At 56.1% G+C, this 21,463-nt stretch overlaps 1 protein-coding gene across 3 annotated transcripts in view; it reads left to right on the forward strand.

Moving 5' to 3' along the window:
* Positions 1 to 21,463, forward strand: part of spef2 (sperm flagellar 2) — a 941,194-nt gene that overhangs the window by 859,247 nt on the left and 60,484 nt on the right. For all 3 annotated transcript variants that reach the window (XM_072515585.1, XM_072515587.1, XM_072515586.1), the window contains one exon: positions 10,571 to 10,753. In XM_072515585.1, the coding sequence (XP_072371686.1) occupies positions 10,571 to 10,753 (183 nt within the window). The remainder of the gene's footprint in view (positions 1 to 10,570; positions 10,754 to 21,463) is intronic.

Here is a 21,463-nt window from a genome sequence, read left to right on the forward strand (position 1 = left end):
TTTACTCTGTATCTAACCCCGTGCTGTCCCTGTCCTGGGAGTGTTTGATGGGGACAGTGTAGAGGGAGCTTTACTCTGTATCTAACCCCGTGCTGTCCCTGTCCTGGGAGTGTTTGATGCGGAGAGTGTGGTGGGAGCTTTACTCTGTATCTAACCCAGTGCTGTACCTGTCCTGGGAGTGTTTGATGGGGACAGTGTAGAGGGAGCTTTACTCTGTATCCAACCCCGTGCTGTCCCTGTCCTGGGAGTGTTTGATGGGGACAGTGTAGAGGGAGCTTTACTCTGTATCTAACCCCGTGCTGTACCTGTCCTGGGAGTGTTTGATGGGGACAGTGTAGCGGGAGCTTTACTCTGTATCCAACCCCGTGCTGTCCCTGTCCTGGGAGTGTTTGATGGGGACAGTGTAGAGGGAGCTTTACTCTGTATCTAACCCCGTGCTGTCCCTGTCCTGGGAGTGTTTGATGCGGAGTGTGGTGGGAGCTTTACTCTGTATCTAACCCCGTGCTGTACCTGTCCTGGGAGTGTTTGATGGGGACAGTGTAGAGGGAGCTTTACTCTGTATCCAACCCCGTGCTGTCCCTGTCCTGGGAGTGTTTGATGGGGACAGTGTAGAGGGAGCTTTACTCTGTATCTAACCCCGTGCTGTCCCTGTCCTGGGAGTGTTTGATGGGGACAGTGTAGAGGGAGCTTTACTCTGTATCTAACCCCGTGCTGTCCCTGTCCTGGGAGTGTTTGATGGGGACAGTGTAGAGGGAGCTTTACTCTGTATCTAACCCCGTGCTGTACCTGTCCTGGGAGTGTTTGATAGGGACAGTGTAGAGGGTAGCTTTACTCTCTATCTAACCCCGTGCTGTACCTGTCCTGGGATTGTTTGATGGGGACAGTGTAGAGGTAGCTTTACTCTGTCTCTAACCCCGTGCTGTATCTGTCCTGGGAGTGTTTGATGGGGACAGTGTAGAGGGAGCTTTACTCTGTCTCTAACCCCGTGCTGTACCTGTCCTGGGAGTGTTTGATGGGGACAGTGTACAGGGAGCTTTACTCTGTATCTAACCGCATGCTGTACCTGTCCTGAGAGTGTTTGATGGGGACAGTGTGGTGGGAGCTTTACTCTGTATCTAACCCCGTGCTGTACCTGTCCTGGGAGTGTTTGATGGGGACAGTGTAGAGGGAGCTTTACTCTGTATCCAACCCCGTGCTGTCCCTGTCCTGGGAGTGTTTGATGGGGACAGTGTAGAGGGAGCTTTATTCTGTATCTAACCCCATGCTGTAGCTGCCCTGGGAGTGTTTGATGGGGACAGTGTAGAGGGAGCTTTACTCGGTATCTAACCCCGTGCTGTACCTGTCCTGGGAGTGTTTGATGGGGACAGTGTAGAGAGAGCTGAACTCTGTATCTAACCCCGTTCTGTACCTGTGCTGGGAGTGTTTGATGGGGACAGTGTAGAGGGAGCTTTCCTCTGTATCTAACCCCGTGCTGTTTCTGTCCTGGGAGTGTTCATGGGGACAGTGCTGAGGGAGCTTTACTCTGTATTTAACCCCGTGCTGTACCTGTCCTGGGAGTGTTTGATGGGGACAGTGTAGAGGGAGCTTAACTCTGTATCTAACCCCGTGCTGTACCTGTCCTGGGAGTGTTTGATGGGGACAGTGTAGAGGGAGCTTTACTCTGTATCCAACCCCGTGCTGTCCCTGTCCTGGGAGTGTTTGATGGGGACAGTGTAGAGGGAGCTTTACTCTGTATCTAACCCCGTGCTGTCCCTGTCCTGGGAGTGTTTGATGGGGACAGTGGAGAGGGAGCTTTACTCTGTATCTAACCCCGTGCTGTACCTGTCCTGGGATTGTTTGATGGGGACAGTGTAGAGGGAGATTTACTCTATCTCTAACCCCGTGCTGTACCTGTCCTGGGTATACAAAATTATGAGGGGCATAGACAGAGTGGATAGTCAGAGGCTTTTCCCCAGGGTAGAGGGGTCAATTACTAGGGGGCATAGGTTTAAGGTGAGAGGGGCAAAGTTTAGAGTAGATGTACGAGGCAAGTTTTTTACGCAGAGGGTAGTGGGTGCCTGGAACTCACTACCGGAGGAGGTAGTGGAGGCAGGGACGATAGGGACATTTAAGGGGCATCTTGACAAATATATGAATAGGATGGGAATAGAAGGATACGGACCCAGGAAGTGTAGAAGATTGTAGTTTAGTCGGGCAGTATGGTCGGCACGGGCTTGGAGGGCCGAAGGGCCTGTTCCTGTGCTGTACATTTCTTTGTTCTTTGTTCTTTGTTCTTTGGGTGTGTTTGATGGGGACAGTGTAGAGGGAGCTTTACTCTGTATCTCACCCCGTGCTGTACCTGTCCTTGGAGTGTTTGATGGGGACAGTGTAGAGGGAGCTTTTCTCTGTATCTAACCCCGTGCTGTCCCTGTCCTGGGAGTGTTTGATGGGGACAGTGTAGAGGGAGCTTTACTCGGTATCTAACCCCGTGCTGTACCTGTCCTGGGAGTGTTTGATGGGGACAGTGCAGAGAGAGCTGAACTCTGTATCTAACCCCGTTCTGTACCTGTGCTGGGAGTGTTTGATGGGGACAGTGTAGAGGGAGCTTTCCTCTGTATCTAACCCCGTGCTGTTTCTGTCCTGGGAGTGTTCATGGGGACAGTGCTGAGGGAGCTTTACTCTGTATTTAACCCCGTGCTGTACCTGTCCTGGGAGTGTTTGATGGGGACAGTGTAGAGGGAGCTTAACTCTGTATCTAACCCCGTGCTGTACCTGGCCTGGGAGTGTTTGATGGGGACAGTGTAGAGGGAGTTTTACTCTGTATCTAACCCCGTGCTGTACCTGTCCTGGGAGTGTTTGATGGGGACAGTGTAGAGGGAGCTTAACTCTGTATCTAACCCCGTGCTGTACCTGTGCTGGGAGTGTTTGATGGGGACAGTGTAGAGGGAGCTTTAGACTGTATCTAACCCCGTGCTGTACCTGTCCTGGGAGTGTTTGATGGGGACAGTGTAGAGGGAGCTTTACTCTGTATCTAACCCCGTGCTGTCCCTGTCCTGGGAGTGTTTGATGGGGACAGTGTAGAGGGAGCTTTACTCTGTATCTAACCCCGTGCTGTACCTGTCCTGGGAGTGTTTGATGGGGACAGTGTAGAGGGAGCTTTACTCTCTATCTAACCCCGTGCTGTACCTGTCCTGGGATTGTTTGATGGGGACAGTGTAGAGGTAGCTTTACTCTGTCTCTAACCCCGTGCTGTATCTGTCCTGGGAGTGTTTGATGGGGACAGTGTAGAGGGAGCTTTACTCTGTCTCTAACCCCGTGCTGTACCTGTCCTGGGAGTGTTTGATGGGGACAGTGTACAGGGAGCTTTACTCTGAATCTAACCGCATGCTGTACCTGTCCTGAGAGTGTTTGATGGGGACAGTGTAGAGGGAGCTTTACTCTGTATCTAACCCCGTGCTGTACCTGTCCTGGGAGTGTTTGATGGGGACAATGTAGAGGGAGCTTTACTCTGTATCTAACCCCGTGCTGTACCTGTCCTGGGAGTGTTTGATGGGGACAGTGTAGACGGAGCTTTACTCTGTATCTAACCCCGTGCTGTACCTGTCCTGGGAGTGTTTGATGGGGACAGTGTAGAGGGAGCTTTACTCTGTATCTAACCCCGTGCTGTACCTGTCCTGGGAGTGTTTGATGGGGACAGTGTAGAGGGAGCTTTACTCTGTCTCTAACCCCATGCTGTACCTGTCCTGGGAGTGTTTGATGGGGACAGTGTAGAGGGAGCTTTACTCTGTCCCTAACCACATGCTGTACCTGTCCTGAGAGTGTTTGATGGGGACAGAGTAGAGGGAGCTTTACTCTGTATCTAACCCCGTGCTGTACGTGTCCTGGGAGTGTTTGATGGGGACAGTGTAGCGGGAGCTTTACTCTGTATCTAACCCCGTGCTGTACCTGTCCTGGGAGTTTTTGATGGGGACAGTGTAGAGGGAGCTTTACTCTGTATCTAACCCCGTGCTGTACCTGTCCTGGGAGTGTTTGATGGGGACAGTGGAGAGGGAGCTTTACTCTGTATCTAACCCCGTGCTGTACCTGTCCTGGGATTGTTTGATGGGGACAGTGTAGAGGGAGATTTACTCTATCTCTAACCCCGTGCTGTACCTGTCCTGGGTGTGTTTGATGGGGACAGTGTAGAGGGAGCTTTACTCTGTATCTCACCCCGTGCTGTACCTGTCCTTGGAGTGTTTGATGGGGACAGTGTAGAGGGAGCTTTTCTCTGTATCTAACCCCGTGCTGTCCCTGTCCTGGGAGTGTTTGATGGGGACAGTGTAGAGGGAGCTTTATTCTGTATCTAACCCCATGCTGTAGCTGCCCTGGGAGTGTTTGATGGGGACAGTGTAGAGGGAGCTTTACTCGGTATCTAACCCCGTGCTGTACCTGTCCTGGGAGTGTTTGATGGGGACAGTGCAGAGAGAGCTGAACTCTGTATCTAACCCCGTTCTGTACCTGTGCTGGGAGTGTTTGATGGGGACAGTGTAGAGGGAGCTTTCCTCTGTATCTAACCCCGTGCTGTTTCTGTCCTGGGAGTGTTCATGGGGACAGTGCTGAGGGAGCTTTACTCTGTATTTAACCCCGTGCTGTACCTGTCCTGGGAGTGTTTGATGGGGACAGTGTAGAGGGAGCTTAACTCTGTATCTAACCCCGTGCTGTACCTGGCCTGGGAGTGTTTGATGGGGACAGTGTAGAGGGAGTTTTACTCTGTATCTAACCCCGTGCTGTACCTGTCCTGGGAGTGTTTGATGGGGACAGTGTAGAGGGAGCTTAACTCTGTATCTAACCCCGTGCTGTACCTGTGCTGGGAGTGTTTGATGGGGACAGTGTAGAGGGAGCTTTAGACTGTATCTAACCCCGTGCTGTACCTGTCCTGGGAGTGTTTGATGGGGACAGTGTCGAGGGAGCTTTACTCTGTATCTAACCCCGTGCTGTACCTGTCCTGGGAGTGTTTGATGGGGACAGTGTAGAGGGAGCTTTACTCTGTATCTAACCCCGTGCTGTACCTGGCCTGGGAGTTTTTGATGGGGACAGTGTAGAGGGAGCTTTACTCTGTATCTAACCCCGTGCTGTACCTGGCCTGGGAGTGTTTGATGGGGACAGTGTAGAGGGAGCTTTACTCTGTATCTAACCCCGTGCTGTACCTGTCCTGGGAGTGTTTGATGGGGACAGTGTAGAGGCAGCTTTACTCTATCTAACCCCCTGCTGTACCTGTCCTGGGAGTGTTTGATGGGGACAGTGTAGAGGGAGCTTTACTCTGTACCTAACCCCGTGCTGTCCCTCTCCTGGGAGTGTTTGATGGGGACAGTGTAGAGGGAGCTTTACTCTGTATCTAACCCCATGCTGTCCCTGTCCTGGGAGTGTTTGATGGGGACAGTGTAGAGGGAGCTTTACTCTGTATCTTACCCCGTGCTGTACCTGTCCTGGGAGTGTTTGATGGGGACAGTGCAGAGGGAGCTTTACTCTGTATCTTACCCCGTGCTGTACCTATCCTGGGAGTGTTTGATGGGGACAGTGCAGAGGGAGCTTTACTCTGTATCTAACCCCGTGCGGTACCTGTCCTGGGAGTGTTTGATGGGGACAGTGGAGAGGGAGCTTTACTCTGTATCTAACCCCGTGCTGTACCTGTCCTGAGAGTGTTTGATGGGGACAGTGTAGAGGGAGCTTTACTCTGTATCTAACCCCGTGCTGTACCTGTCCTGGAAGTGTTTGATGGGGACAGTTAGAGGGAGTTTTACTCTGTATCTAACCCCGTGCTGTACCTGTCCTGGGAGTGTTTGATGGGGACAGTGCAGAGGGAGCTTTACTCTGTACCTAACCCCGTGCTGTACCTGTCCTGGGAGTGTTTGATGGGGACAGTTAGAGGGAGTTGTACTCTGTATCTAACCCCGTGCTGTACCTGTCCTGGGAGTGTTTGATGGGGACAGTGCAGAGGGAGCTTTACTCTGTACCTAACCCCGTGCTGTACCTGTCCTGGGAGTGTTTGATGGGGACAGTGCAGAGGGAGTTTACTCTGTATCTAACCCCGTGCTGTCCCTGTCCTGGGAGTGTTTGATGGGGACAGTGTAGAGGGAGCTTTATTCTGTATCTAACCCCATGCTGTAGCTGCCCTGGGAGTGTTTGATGGGAACAGTGTAGAGGGAGCTTTACTCTGTATCTAACCCCGTGCTGTACCTGTCTTGGGAGTGTTTGATGGGGACAGTGCAGAGGGAGTTTACTCTGTATCTAACCCCGTGCTGTACCTGTCCGGGAGTGTTTGATGGGGACAGTGTAGAGGGAGTTTACTCTGTATCTAACCCCGTGCTGTACCTGTCCTGGGAGTGTTTGATGGGGACAGTGTAGAGGGAGTTTACTCTGTATCTAACCCCGAGCTGTACCTGTCAACAAAGAACAAAGAACAAAGAAATGTACAGCACAGGAACAGGCCCTTCGGCCCTCCAAGCCCGTGCCGACCATACTGCCCGACTAAACTACAATCTTCTACACTTCCTGGGTCCGTATCCTTCTATTCCCATCCTATTCATATATTTGTCAAGATGCCCCTTAAATGTCCCTATCGTCCCTGCCTCCACTACCTCCTCCGGTAGTGAGTTCCAGGCACCCACTACCCTCTGCGTAAAAAACTTGCCTCGTACATCTACTCTAAACTTTGCCCCTCTCACCTTAAACCTATGCCCCCTAGTAATTGACCCCTCTACCCTGGGGAAAAGCCTCTGACTATCCACTCTGTCTATGCCCCTCATAATTTTGTATACCTCTATCAGGTCGCCCCTCAACCTCCTTCGTTCCAGTGAGAACAAACCGAGTTTATTCAATCGCTCCTCATAGCTTATGCCCTCCATACCAGGCAACATTCTGGTAAATCTCTTCTGCACCCTCTCTAAAGCCTCCACATCCTTCTGGTAGTGTGGCGACCAGAATTGAACACTATACTCCAAGTGTGGCCTAACTAAGGTTCTATACAGCTGCAACATGACTTGCCAATTCTTATACTCAATGCCCCGGCCAATGAAGGCAAGCATGCCGTATGCCTTCTTGACTACCTTCTCCACCTGTGTAGCCCCTTTCAGTGATCTGTGGACCTGTACTCCTAGATCTCTTTGACTTTCAATACTCTTGAGGGTTCTACCATTCACTGTATATTCCCTACCTGCATTAGCCCTTCCAAAATGCATTACCTCACATTTGTCCAGGTTAAACTCCATCTGCCATCTCTCCGCCCAAGTCTCCAGACAATCTAAATCCTGCTGTATCCTCAGACAGTCCTCATCGCTATCCGCAATTCCACCAACCTTTGTGTCGTCTGCAAACTTACTAATCAGACCAGTTACATTTTCCTCCAAATCATTTATATATACTACAAAGAGCAAAGGTCCCAGCACTGATCCCTGTGGAACACCACTGGTCACAGCCCTCCAATTAGAAAAGCATCCCTCCATTGCTACCCTCTGCCTTCTATGGCCTAGCCAGTTCTGTATCCACCTTGCCAGTTCACCCCTGATCCCGTGTGACTTCACCTTTTGTACTAGTCTACCATGAGGGACCTTGTCAAAGGCCTTACTGAAGTCCATATAGACAACATCTACTGCCCTACCTGCATCAATCATCTTAGTGACCTCCTCGAAAAACTCTATTAAGTTAGTGAGACACGACCTCCCCTTCACAAAACCGTGCTGCCTCTCACTAATACGTCCATTTGCTTCCAAATGGGAGTAGATCCTGTCTCGAAGAATTCTCTCCAGTAATTTCCCTACCACTGAAGTAAGGCTCACCGGCCTGTAGTTCCCGGGATTATCCCTGCCACCCTTCTTAAACAGAGGAACAACATTGGCTATTCTCCAGTCCTCCGGGACATCCCCTGAAGACAGCGAGGATCCAAAGATTTCTGTCAAGGCCTCAGCAATTTCCTCTCCAGCCTCCTTCAGTATTCTGGGGTAGATCCCATCCGGCCCTGGGGACTTATCTACCTTAATATTTTTTAAGACACCCAACACCTCGTCTTTTTGGATCACAATGTGACCCAGGCTATCTACACCCCCTTCTCCAGACTCAACATCTACCAATTCCTTCTCTTTGGTGAATACTGATGCAAAGTATTCATTTAGTACCTCGCCCATTTCCTCTGGCTCCACACATAGATTCCCTTGCCTATCCTTCAGTGGGCCAACCCTTTCCCTGGCTACCCTCTTGCTTTTTATGTAAGTGTAAAAAGCCTTGGGATTTTCCTTAACCCTATTTGCCAATGACTTTTCATGACCCCTTCTAGCCCTCCTGACTCCTTGCTTAAGTTCCTTCCTACTTTCCTTATATGCCACACAGGCTTCGTCTGTTCCCAGCCTTTTAGCCCTGACAAATGCCTCCTTTTTCTTTTTGACGAGGCCTACAATATCACTCGTCATCCAAGGTTCCCGAAAATTGCCGTATTTATCTTTCTTCCTCACAGGAACATGCCTGTCCTGTATTCCTTTCAACTGACACTTGAAAGCCTCCCACATGTCAGATGTTGATTTGCCCTCAAACATCCGCCCCCAATCTATGTTCTTCAGTTCCCGCCTAATATTGTTATAATTAGCCTTCCCCCAGTTTAGCACATTCATCCTCGGACCACTCTTATCCTTGTCCACCAGTACTTTAAAACTTACTGAATTGTGGTCACTGTTACCGAAATGCTCCCCTACTGAAACATCTACCACCTGGCCGGGCTCATTCCCCAATACCAGGTCCAGTACCGCCCCTTCCCTAGTTGGACTGTTTACATATTGTTTTAAGAAGCCCTCCTGGATGCTCCTTACAAACTCTGCCCCGTCTAAGCCCCTGGCACTAAGTGAGTCCCAGTCAATATTGGGGAAGTTGAAGTCTCCCATCACCACAACCCTGTTGTTTTTACTCTTTTCCAAAATCTGTCTACCTATCTGCTCCTCTATCTCCCGCTGGCTGTTGGGAGGCCTGTAGTATACCCCCAACATTGTGACTGCACCCTTCTTATTCCTGATCTCTACCCATATAGCCTCACTGCCCTCTGAGGTGTCCTCTCGCTGTATAGCTGTGATACTCTCCTGAACAAGTAGCGCAACTCCGCCTCCCCTTTTACATCCCCCTCTATCCCGCCTGAAACATCTAAATCCTGGAACGTTTAGCTGCCAATCCTGCCCTTCCCTCAACCAGGTCTCTGTAATGGCAACAACATCATAGTTCCAAGTAGTAATCCAAGCTCTAAGTTCATCTGCCTTACCCGTAATGCTCCTTGCATTAAAACATATGCACTTCAGGCCACCAGACCCGCTGTGTTCAGCAACTTCTCCCCGTCTGCGCTGCCTCAGAGCCACACTGTCCCTATTCCCTAGTTCTCCCTCAATGCTCTCACCTTCTGACCTATTGCTCCCGTGCCCACCCCCCTGCCATACTAGTTTAAACCCTCCCGTGTGACACTAGCAGTAGAGCTCCCTCTACACTGTCCTGGGAGTGTTTGATGGGGACAGTGTAGAGGGAGCTTTACTCTGTGTCAAACCCCGTGCTGTACCTGTCCTGGGAGTGTTTGATGGAGACAGTGTAGAGGGAGCTTTACTCTGTATCTAACCCCGTGCTGTACCTGTCCTGGGAGTGTTTGATGGGGACAGTGTAGAGGGAGCTTTATTCTGTATCTAACCCCGTGCTGTACCTGTCCTGGGAGTGTTTGATGGGGACAGTGTAGAGGGAGCTTTATTCTGTATCTAACCCCGTGCTGTACCTGTCCTGGGAGTGTTTGATGGGGACAGTGTAGAGGGAGCTTTATTCTGTATCTAACCCCGTGCTGTACCTGTCCTGGGTGTGTTTGATGGGGACAGTGTAGAGGGAGCTTTACTCTGTATCTAACCCCGTGCTGTACCTGTCCTGGGAGTGTTTGATGGGGACAGTGTAGAGGGAGCTTTACTCTGTATCTAACCCCGTGCTGTACCTGTCCTGGGTGTGTTTGATGGGGACAGTGTAGAGGGAGCTTTACTCTGTATCTAACCCCGTGCTGTACCTGTCCTGGGAGAGTTTGATGGGGACAGTGTAGAGGGAGCTTTACTCTGTATCTAACCCCGTGCTGTACCTGTCCTGGGAGTGTTTGATGGGGACAGTGTAGAGGGAGCTTTACTCTGTATCTAACCCCGTGCTGTACCTGTCCTGGGAGTGTTTGATGGGGACAGTGTAGAGGGAGCTTTACTCTGTATCTAACCCCGTGCTGTCCCTGTCCTGGGAGTGTTTGATGGGGACAGTGTAGAGGGAGCTTTACTCTGTATCTAACCCCGTGCTGTACCTGTCCTGGGAGTGTTTGATGGGGACAGTGTAGAGGGAGCTTTACTCTGTATCTAACCCCGTGCTGTACCTGTCCTGGGAGTGTTTGATGGGGACAGTGTAGAGGGAGCGTTACTCTGTATCTAACCCCGTGCTGTACCTGTCCTGGGAGTGTTTGATGGGGACAGTGTAGAGGGAGCTTTACTCTGTATCTAACCCCGTGCTGTACCTGTCCTGGGAGTGCTGGATGGGGACAGTTAATTAATTGATTGTTACTGTTCTCTGTTTCCAGCCAGATCATTGTATTGATCGGCAGTCATCGGGGATTCCTTTTGATGGAGATGATGGGGTCATCGCATCGAGTGAATTGGTGCCAATACATGCACTCTTCCAAATGCTGACACATGGTGTGGTTAAAAGTGAGGACACTCACCGTCACACGAAGCCGTACGAAACAGAACAACTCTACTGCAAGGTACGTGTCACAACTGGGTTATGACAAACCCGGACCAACGTATGGGTCAGTGAGTCCGTGTCTGGGTCAGTGAGTCCGTGTCTGGGTCATTCCGTGTCTGGGTCAGTGAGTCCGTGTCTGGGTCAGTGAGTCCGTGTCTGGGTCAGTGAGTCCGTGTCTGCGTCAGTCCGTGTCTGCGTCAGTCCGTGTCTGGGTCAGTCCGTGTCTGGGTCAGTCCGTGTCTGGGTCAGTCCGTGTCTGGGTCAGTCCGTGTCTGGGTGAGTCCGTGTCTGGGTCAGTCCGTGTCTGGGTCAGTGAGTCCGTGTCTGGGTCAGTCCGTGTCAGGGTCAGTCCGTGTCTGGGTCAGTCCGTGTCTGGGTCAGTGAGTCCGTGTCTGGGTCAGTCCGTGTCTGGGTCAGTGAGTCCGTGTCTGGGTCAGTGAGTCCGTGTCTGGGTCAGTGAGTCCGTGTCTGGGTCAGTCCGTGTCTGGGTCAGTCCGTGTCTGGGTCAGTCCGTGTCTGGGTCAGTGAGTCCGTGTCTGGGTCAGTCCGTGTCTGGGTCAGTGAGTCCGTGTCTGGGTCAGTCCGTGTCTGGGTCAGTGAGTCCGTGTCTGGGTCAGTCCGTGTCTGGGTCAGTCCGTGTCTGGGTCAGTCTGTGTCTGGGCCAGTCCGGATCTGGGTCAGTCCGTGTCTGGGTCAGTGAATCCGTGTCCGGGTCAGTCCGTGTCTGGGTCAGTCCGTGTCTGGGTCAGTCCATGTCTGGGTCAGTCCATGTCTGGGTCAGTGAGTCCGTGTCTGGGTCAGTCCGTGTCTGCGTCAGTCCGTGTCTGGGTCAGTCCGTGTCTGGGTCAGTGAGTCCGTGTCTGGGTCAGTCCGTGTCTGGGTCAGTCTGTGTCTGGGTGAGTCCGTGTCTGGGTCAGTCCGTGTCTGGGTCAGTGAGTCCGTGTCTGGGTCAGTCCGTGTCTGGGTCAGTGAGTCCGTGTCTGGGTCAGTCCGTGTCTGGGTCAGTCCGTGTCTGGGTCAGTCCGTGTCTGGGTCAGTCCGTGTCTGGGTCAGTGAGTCCGTGACTGGGTCAGTCCGTGTCTGGGTCAGTCCGTGTCTGGGTCAGTGAGTCCGTGTCTGGGTCAGTCCGTGTCTGGGTCAGTCCGTGTCTTGGTCAGTCCGTGTCTGGGTCAGTCCGTGTCTGGGTCAGTCCGTGTCTGGGTCAGTCCGTGTCTGGGTCAGAGAGTCCGTGTCTGGGTCAGTGAGTCCGTGTCTGGGTCAGTCCGTGTCTGGGTCAGTCCGTGTCTGGGTCAGTCCGTGTCTGGGTCAGTCCGTGACTGGGTCAGTCCGTGTCTGGGTCAGTCCGTGTCTGGGTCAGTCCGTGTCTGTGTCAGTCCGTGTCTGGGTCAGTGAGTCCGTGTCTGGGTCAGTGAGTCCGTGTCTGGGTCAGTCCGTGTCTGGGTCAGTCCGTGTCTGGGTCAGTCCGTGTCTGGGTCAGTGAGTCCGTGTCTGGGTCAGTCCGTGTCTAGGTCAGTGTGTCCGTGTCTGGGTCAGTCCGTGCCTGGGTCAGTCCGTGTCTGGGTCAGTCCGTGTCTGGGTCAGTCCGTGTCTGGGTCAGTCCGTGTCTGGATCAGTGAGTCCGTGTCGGGGTCAGTCCGTGTCTGGGTCAGTCCGTGTCTGTGTCAGTCTGTGTCTGGGTCAGTGAGTCCGTGTCTGGGTCAGTCCGTGTCTGGGTCAGTCCGTGCCTGGGTCAGTCCGTGTCTGGGTCAGTCCGTGTCTGGATCAGTGAGTCCGTGTCTGGGTCAGTCCGTGTCTGGGTCAGTCCGTGTCTGGGTCAGTCCGTGTCTGGGTCAGTGAGTCCGTGTCTGGGTCAGTCCATGTCTGGGTCAGTCTGTGTCTGGATCAGTGAGTCTGTGTCTGGGTCAGTCCGTGTCTGGGTCAGTCCGTGTCTGGGTCAGTCCGTGTCTGGGTCAGTGAGTCCGTGTCTGGGTCAGTCCATGTCTGGGTCAGTCTGTATCTGGATCAGTGAGTCTGTGTCTGGGTCAGTGAGTCCGTGTCTGGGTCAGTCCGTGTCTGGGTCAGTCCGTGTCTGGGTCAGTCCGTGTCTGGTTCAGTCCGTGTCTGGGTCAGTCCGTGTCTGGGTCTGTCCGTGTCTGGGTCAGTCCGTGTCTGTGTCAGTCCGTGTCTGGGTCAGTGAGTCCGTGTCTGGGTCAGTCCGTGTCTGGGTCAGTCCGTGTCTGGGTCAGTCCGTGTCTGGGTCAGTCCGTGTCTGTGTCAGTCCGTGTCTGGGTCAGTGAGTCCGCGTCTGGGTCAGTCCGTGTCTGGGTCAGTCCGTGTCTGGGTCAGTCCGTGTCTGGGTCAGTCCGTGTCTGTGTCAGTCCGTGTCTGGGTCAGTGAGTCCGTGTCTGGGTCAGTCCGTGTCTGGGTCAGTCCGTGTCTGGGTCAGTCCGTGTCTGGGTCAGTCCGTGTCTGTGTCAGTCCGTGTCTGGGTCAGTGAGTCCGCGTCTGGGTCAGTCCGTGTCTGGGTCAGTCCGTGTCTGGGTCAGTCCGTGTCAGGGTCAGTCCGTGTCTGGGTCAGTGAGTCCGTGTCTGGGTCAGTGAGTCCGTGTCTGGGTCAGTCCGTGTCTGGGTCAGTCCGTGTCTGGGTCAGTCCGTGTCTGGGTCAGTGAGTCCGTGTCTGGGTCAGTCCGTGTCTGGGTCAGTCCGTGTCTGGGTCAGTCCGTGTCTGGGTCAGTGAGTCCGTGTCTGGGTCAGTGAGTCCGTGTCTGGGTCAGTCCGTGTCTGGGTCAGTCCGTGTCTGGGTCAGTCCGTGTCTGGGTCAGTCCGTGTCTGGGTCAGTCCGTGTCTGGGTCAGTGAGTCCGTGTCTGGGTCAGTTTGTGTCTGGGTCAGTCCGTGTCTGGGTCAGTGAGTCCGTGTCTGGGTCAGTGAGTCCGTGTCTGGGTCAGTGAGTCCGTGTCTGGGTCAGTGAGTCCGTGTCTGGGTCAGTCCGTGTCTGGGTCAGTCCGTGTCTGGGTCAGTCCGTGTCTGGGTCAGTCCGTGTCTGGGTCAGTGAGTCCGTGTCTGGGTCAGTCCGTGTCTGGGTCAGTGAGTCCGTGTCTGGGTCAGTGAGTCCGTGTCTGGGTCAGTCCGTGTCTGGGTCAGTCCGTGTCTGGGTCACTGAGTCCGTGTCTGGGTCAGTGAGTCCGTGTCTGGGTCAGTCCGTGTCTGGGTCAATCTGTGTCTGGGTCAGTCCGTGTCTGGGTCAGTCCGTGTCTGGGTCAGTCCGTGTCTGGGTCAGTCCGTGTCTGGGTCAGTGAGTCCGTGTCTGGGTCAGTCCGTGTCTGGGTCAGTCCGTGTCTGGGTCAGTCCGTGTCTGGGTCAGTGAGTCCGTGTCTGGGTCAGTCCGTGTCTGGGTCAGTCCGTGTCTGGGTCAGTCCGTGTCTGGGTCAGTCCGTGTCTGGGTCAGTCCGTGTCTGGGTCAGTGAGTCCGTGTCTGGGTCAGTCCGTGTCTGGGTCAGTGAGTCCGTGTCTGTGTCAGTCCGTGTCTGGGTCAGTCCGTGTCTGGGTCAGTCCATGTCTGGGTCAGTGAGTCCGTGTCTGGGTCAGCCCGTGTCTGGGTCAGTCCGTGTCTGGGTCAGTCCGTGTCTGGGTCAGTCCGTGTCTGGGTCAGTGAGTCCGTGTCTGGGTCAGTCCGTGTCTGGGTCAGTCCGTGTCTGGGTCAGTCCGTGTCTGGGTCAGTGAGTCCGTGTCTGGGTCAGTCCGTGTCTGGGTCAGTCCGTGTCTGGGTCAGTGAGTCCGTGTCTGGGTCAGTCCGTGTCTGGGTCAGTCCGTGTCCGGGTCAGTCCGTGTCTGGGTCAGTCCGTGTCTGGGTCAGTCCGTGTCTGGGTCAGTCCGTGTCTGGGTCAGTCCGTGTCTGGGTCAGTGAGTCCGTGTCCGGGTCAGTCTGTGTCTGGGTCAGTCCGTGTCTGGGTCAGTCCGTGTCTGGGTCAGTCCGTGTCTGGGTCAGTCCGTGTCTGGGTCAGTGAGTCCGTGTCTGGGTCAGTGAGTCCGTGTCTGGGTCAGTGAGTCCGTGTCTGGGTCATTGAGTCCGTGTCTGGGTCAGTCCGTGTCTGGGTCAGTCCGTGTCTGGGTCAGTCTGTGTCTGGGTCAGTCCGTGTCTGGGTCAGTCCGTGTCTGGGTCAGTCTGTGTCTGGGTCAGTCCGTGTCTGGGTCAGTCCGTGTCTGGGTCAGTCCGTGTCTGGGTCAGTCCGTGTCTGGGTCAGTCCGTGTCTGGGTCAGTCCGTGTCCGGGTCAGTCCGTGTCTGGGTCAGTGAGTCCGTGTCTGGGTCAGTCCGTGTCTGGGTCAGTCCGTGTCTGGGTCAGTCCGTGTCTGGGTCAGTCCGTGTCTGGGTCAGTGAGTCCGTGTCTGGGGCAGTGAGTCCGTGTCTGGGTCAGTCCGTGTCTGGGTCAGTGAGTCCGTGTCTGGGTCAGTCCGTGTCTGGGTCAGTCCGTGTCTGGGTCAGTCCGTGTCTGGGTCAGTCCGTGTCTGGGTCAGTCCGTGTCTGGGTCAGTCCGTGTCTGGGTCAGTCCGTGTCTGGGTCAGTCCGTGTCTGGGTCAGTGAGTCCGTGTCTGGGTCAGTCCGTGTCTGCGTCAGTCCGTGTCTGCGTCAGTCCGTGTCTGGGTCAGTCCGTGTCTGGGTCAGTGAGTCCGTGTCTGGGTCAGTGAGTCCGTGTCTGGGTCAGTGAGTCCGTGTCTGCGTCAGTCCGTGTCTGGGTCAGTCCGTGTCTGGGTCAGTCCGTGTCTGGGTCAGTGAGTCCGTGTCTGGGTCAGTGAGTCCGTGTCTGGGTCAGTGAGTCCGTGTCTGGGTCAGTCCGTGTCTGGGTCAGTGAGTCCGTGTCTGGGTCAGTCCGTGTCTGGGTCAGTCCGTGTCTGGGTCAGTCCGTGTCTGGGTCAGTCCGTGTCTGGGTCAGTGAGTCCGTGTCTGGTTCAGTCTGTGTCTGGGTCAGTCCGTGTCTGGGTCAGTCCGTGTCTGGGTCAGTCCGTGTCTGGGTCAGTCCGTGTCTGGGTCAGTCCGTGTCTGGGTCAGTGAGTCCGCGTCTGGGTCAGTCCGTGTCTGGGTCAGTCCGTGTCTGGGTCAGTCCGTGTCTGGGTCAGTCCGTGTCTGGGTCAGTCCGTGTCTGGGTCAGTGAGTCCGTGTCTGGGTCAGTCCGTGTCTGGGTCAGTCCGTGTCTGGGTCAGTCCGTGTCTGGGTCAGTCTGTGTCTGGGTCAGTGAGTCCGTGTCTGGGTCAGTCCGTGTCTGGGTCAGTCCGTGTCTGGGTCAGTGAGTCCGTGTCTGGGTCAGTCCGTGTCTGGGTCAGTCCGTGTCTGGGTCAGTCCGTGTCTGGGTCAGTGAGTCCGTGTCTGGGTCAGTCCGTGTCTGGGTCAGTCCGTGTCTGGGTCAGTCCGTGTCTGGGTCAGTCCGTGTCTGGGTCAGTCCGTGTCTGGGTCAGTGAGTCCGTGTCTGGTTCAGTCTGTGTCTGGGTCAGTCCGTGTCTGGGTCAGTCCGTGTCTGGGTCAGTGAGTCCGTGTCTGGGTCAGTCCGTGTCCGGGTCAGTCCGTGTCTGGGTCAGTCCGTGTCTGGGTCAGTCCGTGTCTGGGTCAGTGAGTCCGTGTCTGGGTCAGTCAGTCCGTGTCTGGGTCAGTCCGTGTCTGGGTCAGTCCGTGTCTGGGTCAGTCCGTGTCTGGGTCAGTGAGTCCGTGTCTGGGTCAGTCCGTGCCTGGGTCAGTCCGTGTCTGGGTCAGTGAGTCCGTGTCTGGGTCAGTGAGTCTGTGTCTGGGTCAGTCCGTGTCTGGGTCAGTCCGTGTCTGGATCAGTGAGTCCGTGTCGGGGTCAGTCCGTGTCTGGGTCAGTGAGTCCGTGTCTGGGTCAGTCCGTGTCTGGGTCAGTCCGTGTCTGGGTCAGTGAGTCCGTGTCTGGGTCAGTCCGTGTCTGGGTCAGTCCGTGTCTGGGTCAGTCCGTGTCTGGGTCAGTCCGTGTCTGGGTCAGTGAGTCCGTGTCTGGGTCAGTCCGTGTCTGGGTCAGTCCGTGTCTGGGTCAGTGAGTCCGTGTCTGGGTCAGTCCGTGTCTGGGTCAGTGAGTCCGTGTCTGCGTCAGTCCGTGTCTGGGTCAGTCCGTGTCTGGGTCAGTGAGTCCGTGTCCTGGTCAGTCCGTGTCTGGGTTAGTCCGTGTCTGGGTCAGTCCGTGTCTCGGTCAGTGAGTCCGTGTCTGGGTCAGTGAGTCCGTGTCTGGGTCAGTCCATATCTGGGTCAGTGAGTACGTGTCTGGGTCAGTCCGTGTCTGGGTCAGTCCGTGTCTGGGTCAGTGAGTCCGTGTCTGGGTCAGTGAGTCCGTGTCTGGGTCAGTCCGTGTCTGGGTCTGTCCGTGTCTGGGTCAGTCCGTGTCTGTGTCAGTCCGTGTCTGTGTCAGTCCGTGTCTGGGTCAGTCCGTGTCTGGGTCAGTCCGTGTCTGGGTCAGTCCGTGTCAGGGTCAGTCCGTGTCTGGGTCAGTCCGTGTCTGGGTCAGTCCGTGTCTGGGTCAGTGAGTCCGTGTCTGGGTCAGTCCGTGTCTGTGTCAGTCCGTGTCTGCGTCAGTCAGGGTCAGTCCGTGTCTGGGTCAGTCCGTGTCTGTGTCAGTCCGTGTCTGGGTCAGTCCGTGTCTGGGTCAGTGAGTCCGTGTCTGGGTCAGTCCGTGTCTGGGTCAGTCCGTGTCTGGGTCAGTCCGTGTCAGGGTCAGTCCGTGTCTGGGTCAGTCCGTGTCTGGGTCAGTCCGTGTCCGGGTCAGTGAGTCCGTGTCTGGGTCAGTCCGTGTCTGGGTCAGTCCGTGTCTGGGTCAGTGAATCCGTGTCTGGGTCAGTCCGTGTCTGGGTCAGTGAGTCCGTGTCTGGGTCAGTCCGTGTCTGGGTCAGTCCGTGTCTGGGTCAGTCCGTGTCTGGGTCAGTCAGGGTCAGTCCGTGTCGGGCTCAGTCCGTGTCTGGGTCAGTCCGTGTCTGGGTCAGTCCGTGTCTGGGTCTGTCCGTGTCTGGGTCAGTGAGTCCGTGTCTGGGTCAGTGAGTCCGTGTCTGGGTCAGTCTGTGTCTGGGTCAGTCCGTGTCTGGGTCAGTCCGTGTCTGGGTCAGTCCGTGTCGGGGTCAGACCGTGTCGGGGTCAGTCCGTGTCTGGGTCAGTCCGTGTCTGGGTCAGTCCGTGTCTGGGTCAGTGAGTCCGTGTCTGGGTCAGTCCGTGTATGGGTCAGTGAGTCCGTGTCTGGATCAGTGAGTCCGTGTCTGGGTCAGTCCGTGTCTGGGTCAGTGAGTCCGTGTCTGGGTCAGTCCGTGTCTGGGTCAGTCCGTGTCTGGGTCAGTGAGTCCGTGTCTGGGTCAGTGAGTCCGTGTCTGGGTCAGTCCGTGTCTGGGTCAGTCCGTGTCTGGGTCAGTCCGTGTCTGGTTCAGTCCGTGTCTGGGTCAGTGAGTCCGTGTCTGGGTCAGTGAGTCCGTGTCTGGATCAGTGAGTCCGTGTCTGGATCAGTGAGTCCGTGTCTGGGTCAGTCCGTGTCGGGGTCAGTCCGTGTCGGGGTCAGTCCGTGTCGGGGTCAGTCCGTGTCTGGGTCAGTCCGTGTCTGGGTCAGTCCGTGTCTGGGTCAGTGAGTCCGTGTCTGGGTCAGTGAGTCCGTGTCTGGGTCAGTCCGTGTCTGGGTCAGTCCGTGTGTGTCAGTCCGTGTCTGGGTCAGTGAGTCTGTGTCTGGGTCAGCCCGTGTCTGGGTCAGTCCGTGTCTGGGTCAGTCCGTGTCTGGGTCAGTGAGTCCGTGTCTGGGTCAGTCCGTGTCTGGGTCAGTCCGTGTCTGGGTCAGTCCGTCTCTGGGTCAGTCCATGTCTGGGTCAGTCCGTGTCTGGGTCAGTCCGTGTCTGGGTCAGTCCGTGTCTGGGTCAGTGAGGCCGTGTCTGGGTCAGTCCGTGTCTGGGTCAGTCCGTGCCTGGGTCAGTGGGTCCGTGTCTGGGTCAGTCCGTGTCTGGGTCAGTCCGTGTCTGGGTCAGTCCGTGTCTGGGTCAGTGAGTCCGTGTCTGGGTCAGTCCGTGTCTGGGTCAGTCCGTGTCTGGGTCAGTCCGTGTCTGGGTCACTGAGTCCGTGTCTGGGTCAGTCCGTCTCTGGGTCAGTCCGTGTCTGGGTCAATCCGTGTCTGGGTCAGTGAGTCCGTGTCTGGGTCAGTGAGTCCGTGTCTGGGTCAGTCCGTGTCTGGGTCAGTCCGTGTCAGGGTCAGTGAGTCCGTGTCTGGGTCAGTGAGTCCGTGTCTGGGTCAGTCCGTGTCTGGGTCGGTCCGAGTCTGGGTCGGTCCGAGTCTGGGTCAGTCGGTGTCTGCGTCGGTCCGTGTCTGGGTCAGTCCGTGTCTGGGTCAGTGAGTCCGTGTCTGGGTCAGTCCGTGTCTGGGTCAGTGCGTGTCTGGATCAGTCCGTGTCTGGGTCAGTCCGTGTCTGGGTCAGTCCGTGTCTGGGTCAGTCCGTGTCTGGGTCAGTCCGTGTCTGGGTCAGTCCGTGTCTGGGTCAGTGAGTCGGTGTCTGGGTCAGTCCGTGTCTGGGTCAGTCCGTGTCTGGGTCAGTCCGTGTCTGGGTCAGTCCGTGTCTGGGTGAGTCCGTGTCTGGGTGAGTCCGTGTCTGTGTCAGTCCATGTTCGGGTCAGTCCGGGTCAGTCCGTGTCCGGGTCAGTCCGTGTCCGGGTCAGTCCGGGTCAGTCCGTGTCCGGGTCAGTCCGTGTCTGGGTCAGTCCGTGTCTGGGTCAGTCCCAGTCCGTGTCTGGGTCAGTCCGTGTCTGGGTCAGTCCGTGTCTGGGTCAGTGAGTCCATGTCTGGGTCAGTCCGTGTCTGGGTCAGTGAGTCCGTGTCTGGGTCAGTCCGTGTCTGGGTCAGTCCGTGTCTGGGTCAGTGGGTCCGTGTCTGGGTCAGTCCGTGTCTGGGTCAGTCCGTGTCTGGGTCAGTGAGTCCGTGTCTGCGTCAGTCCGTGTCTGGGTCAGTCCGTGTCTGGGTCAGTGAGTCCGTGTCTGGGTCAGTCCGTGTCTGGGTCAGTCCGTGTCTGGGTCAGTCCGTGTCTGGGTCAGTGAGTCCGTGTCTGGGTCAGTCCGTGTCTGGGTCAGTCCGTGTCTGGGTCAGTGAGTCCGTGTCTGGGTCAGTCCGTGTCTGGGTCAGTCCGTGTCTGGGTCAGTGAGTCCGTGTCTGCGTCAGTCCGTGTCTGGGTCAGTCCGTGTCTGGGTCAGTGAGTCCGTGTCTGGGTCAGTGAGTCCGTGTCTGGGTCAGTCCGTGTCTGGGTCAGTCCGTGTCTGGGTCAGTCAGTGTCTGGGTCAGTCCGTGTCTGGGTCAGTCCGTGTCTGGGTCAGTGAGTCCGTGTCTGGGTCAGTCCGTGTCTGGGTCAGTCCGTGTCTGGGTCAGTGAGTCCGTGTCTGGGTCAGTCCGTGTCTGGGTCAGTCCGTGTCTGGGTCAGTCCGTGTCTGGGTCAGTCCGTGTCTGGGTCAGTCCGTGTCTGGGTCAGTCCGTGTCTGGGTCAGTCCGTGTCTGGGTCAGTGAGTCCGTGTCTGGGTCAGTGAGTCCGTGTCTGGGTCAGTCCGTGTCTGGGTCAGTGAGTCAGTGTCTGGGTCAGTCCGTGTCTGGGTCAGTCCGTGTCTGGGTCAGTCCGTGTCTGTGTCAGTCCGTGTCTGGGTCAGTCTGTGTCTGGGTCAGTGAGTCCGTGTCTGGGTCAGTCCGTGTCTGGGTCAGTCCGTGTCTGGGTCAGTCCGTGTCTGTGTCAGTCCGTGTCTGGGTCAGTGAGTCCATGTCTGTGTCAGTCCGTGTCTGTGTCAGTCCGTGTCTGGGTCAGTGAGTCCGTGTCTGGGTCAGTCCGTGTCTGGGTCAGTCCGTGTCTGGGTCAGTGAGTCCGTGTCTGGGTCAGTCCGTGTCTGGGTCAGTCCGTGTCTGGGTCAGTCCGTGTCTGGGTCAGTGAGTCCGTGTCTGGGTCAGTGAGTCCGTGTCTGGGTCAGTCCGTGTCTGGGTCAGTGAGTCCGTGTCCGGGTCAGTCCGTGTCTGGGTCAGTCCGTGTCTGGGTCAGTCCGTGTCTGGGTCAGTCCGTGTCTGGGTCAGTCCGTGTCTGGGTCAGTGAGTCCGTGTCTGGGTCAGTCCGTGTCTGGGTCAGTCCGTGTCTGGGTCAGTGAGTCCGTGTCTGGGTCAGTCCGTGTCTGGGTCAGTCCGTGTCTGGGTCAGTCCGTGTCTGGGTCAGTCCGTGTCTGGGTCAGTCCGTGTCTGGGTCAGTCCGTGTCTGGGTCAGTGAGTCCGTGTCTGGGTCAGTGAGTCCGTGTCCGGGTCAGTCCGTGTCTGGGTCAGTCCGTGTCTGGGTCAGTCCGTGTCTGGGTCAGTCCGTGTCTGGGTCAGTCCGTGTCCGGGTCAGTCCGTGTCCGGGTCAGTCCGTGTCTGGGTCAGTCCGTGTCTGGGTCAGTCCGTGTCTGGGTCAGTGAGTCCGTGTCTGGGTCAGTGAGTCCGTGTCCGGGTCAGTCCGTGTCTGGGTCAGTCCGTGTCTGGGTCAGTCCGTGTCTGGGTCAGTGAGTCCGTGTCTGGGTCAGTGAGTCCGTGTCTGGGTCAGTGAGTCCGTGTCTGGGTCAGTCCGTGTCTGGGTCAGTGAGTCCGTGTCTGGGTCAGTCCGTGTCTGGGTCAGTCCGTGTCTGGGTCAGTCCGTGTCTGGGTGAGTCCGTGTCTGGGTCAGTCCGTGTCTGGGTCAGTGAGTCCGTGTCTGGGTCAGTCCGTGTCTGGGTCAGTCCGTGTCTGGGTCAGTGAGTCCGTGTC

This window comes from Scyliorhinus torazame, chromosome 9, assembly GCF_047496885.1.
Source record: "Scyliorhinus torazame isolate Kashiwa2021f chromosome 9, sScyTor2.1, whole genome shotgun sequence".
Lineage (NCBI taxonomy): Eukaryota > Metazoa > Chordata > Chondrichthyes > Carcharhiniformes > Scyliorhinidae > Scyliorhinus > Scyliorhinus torazame.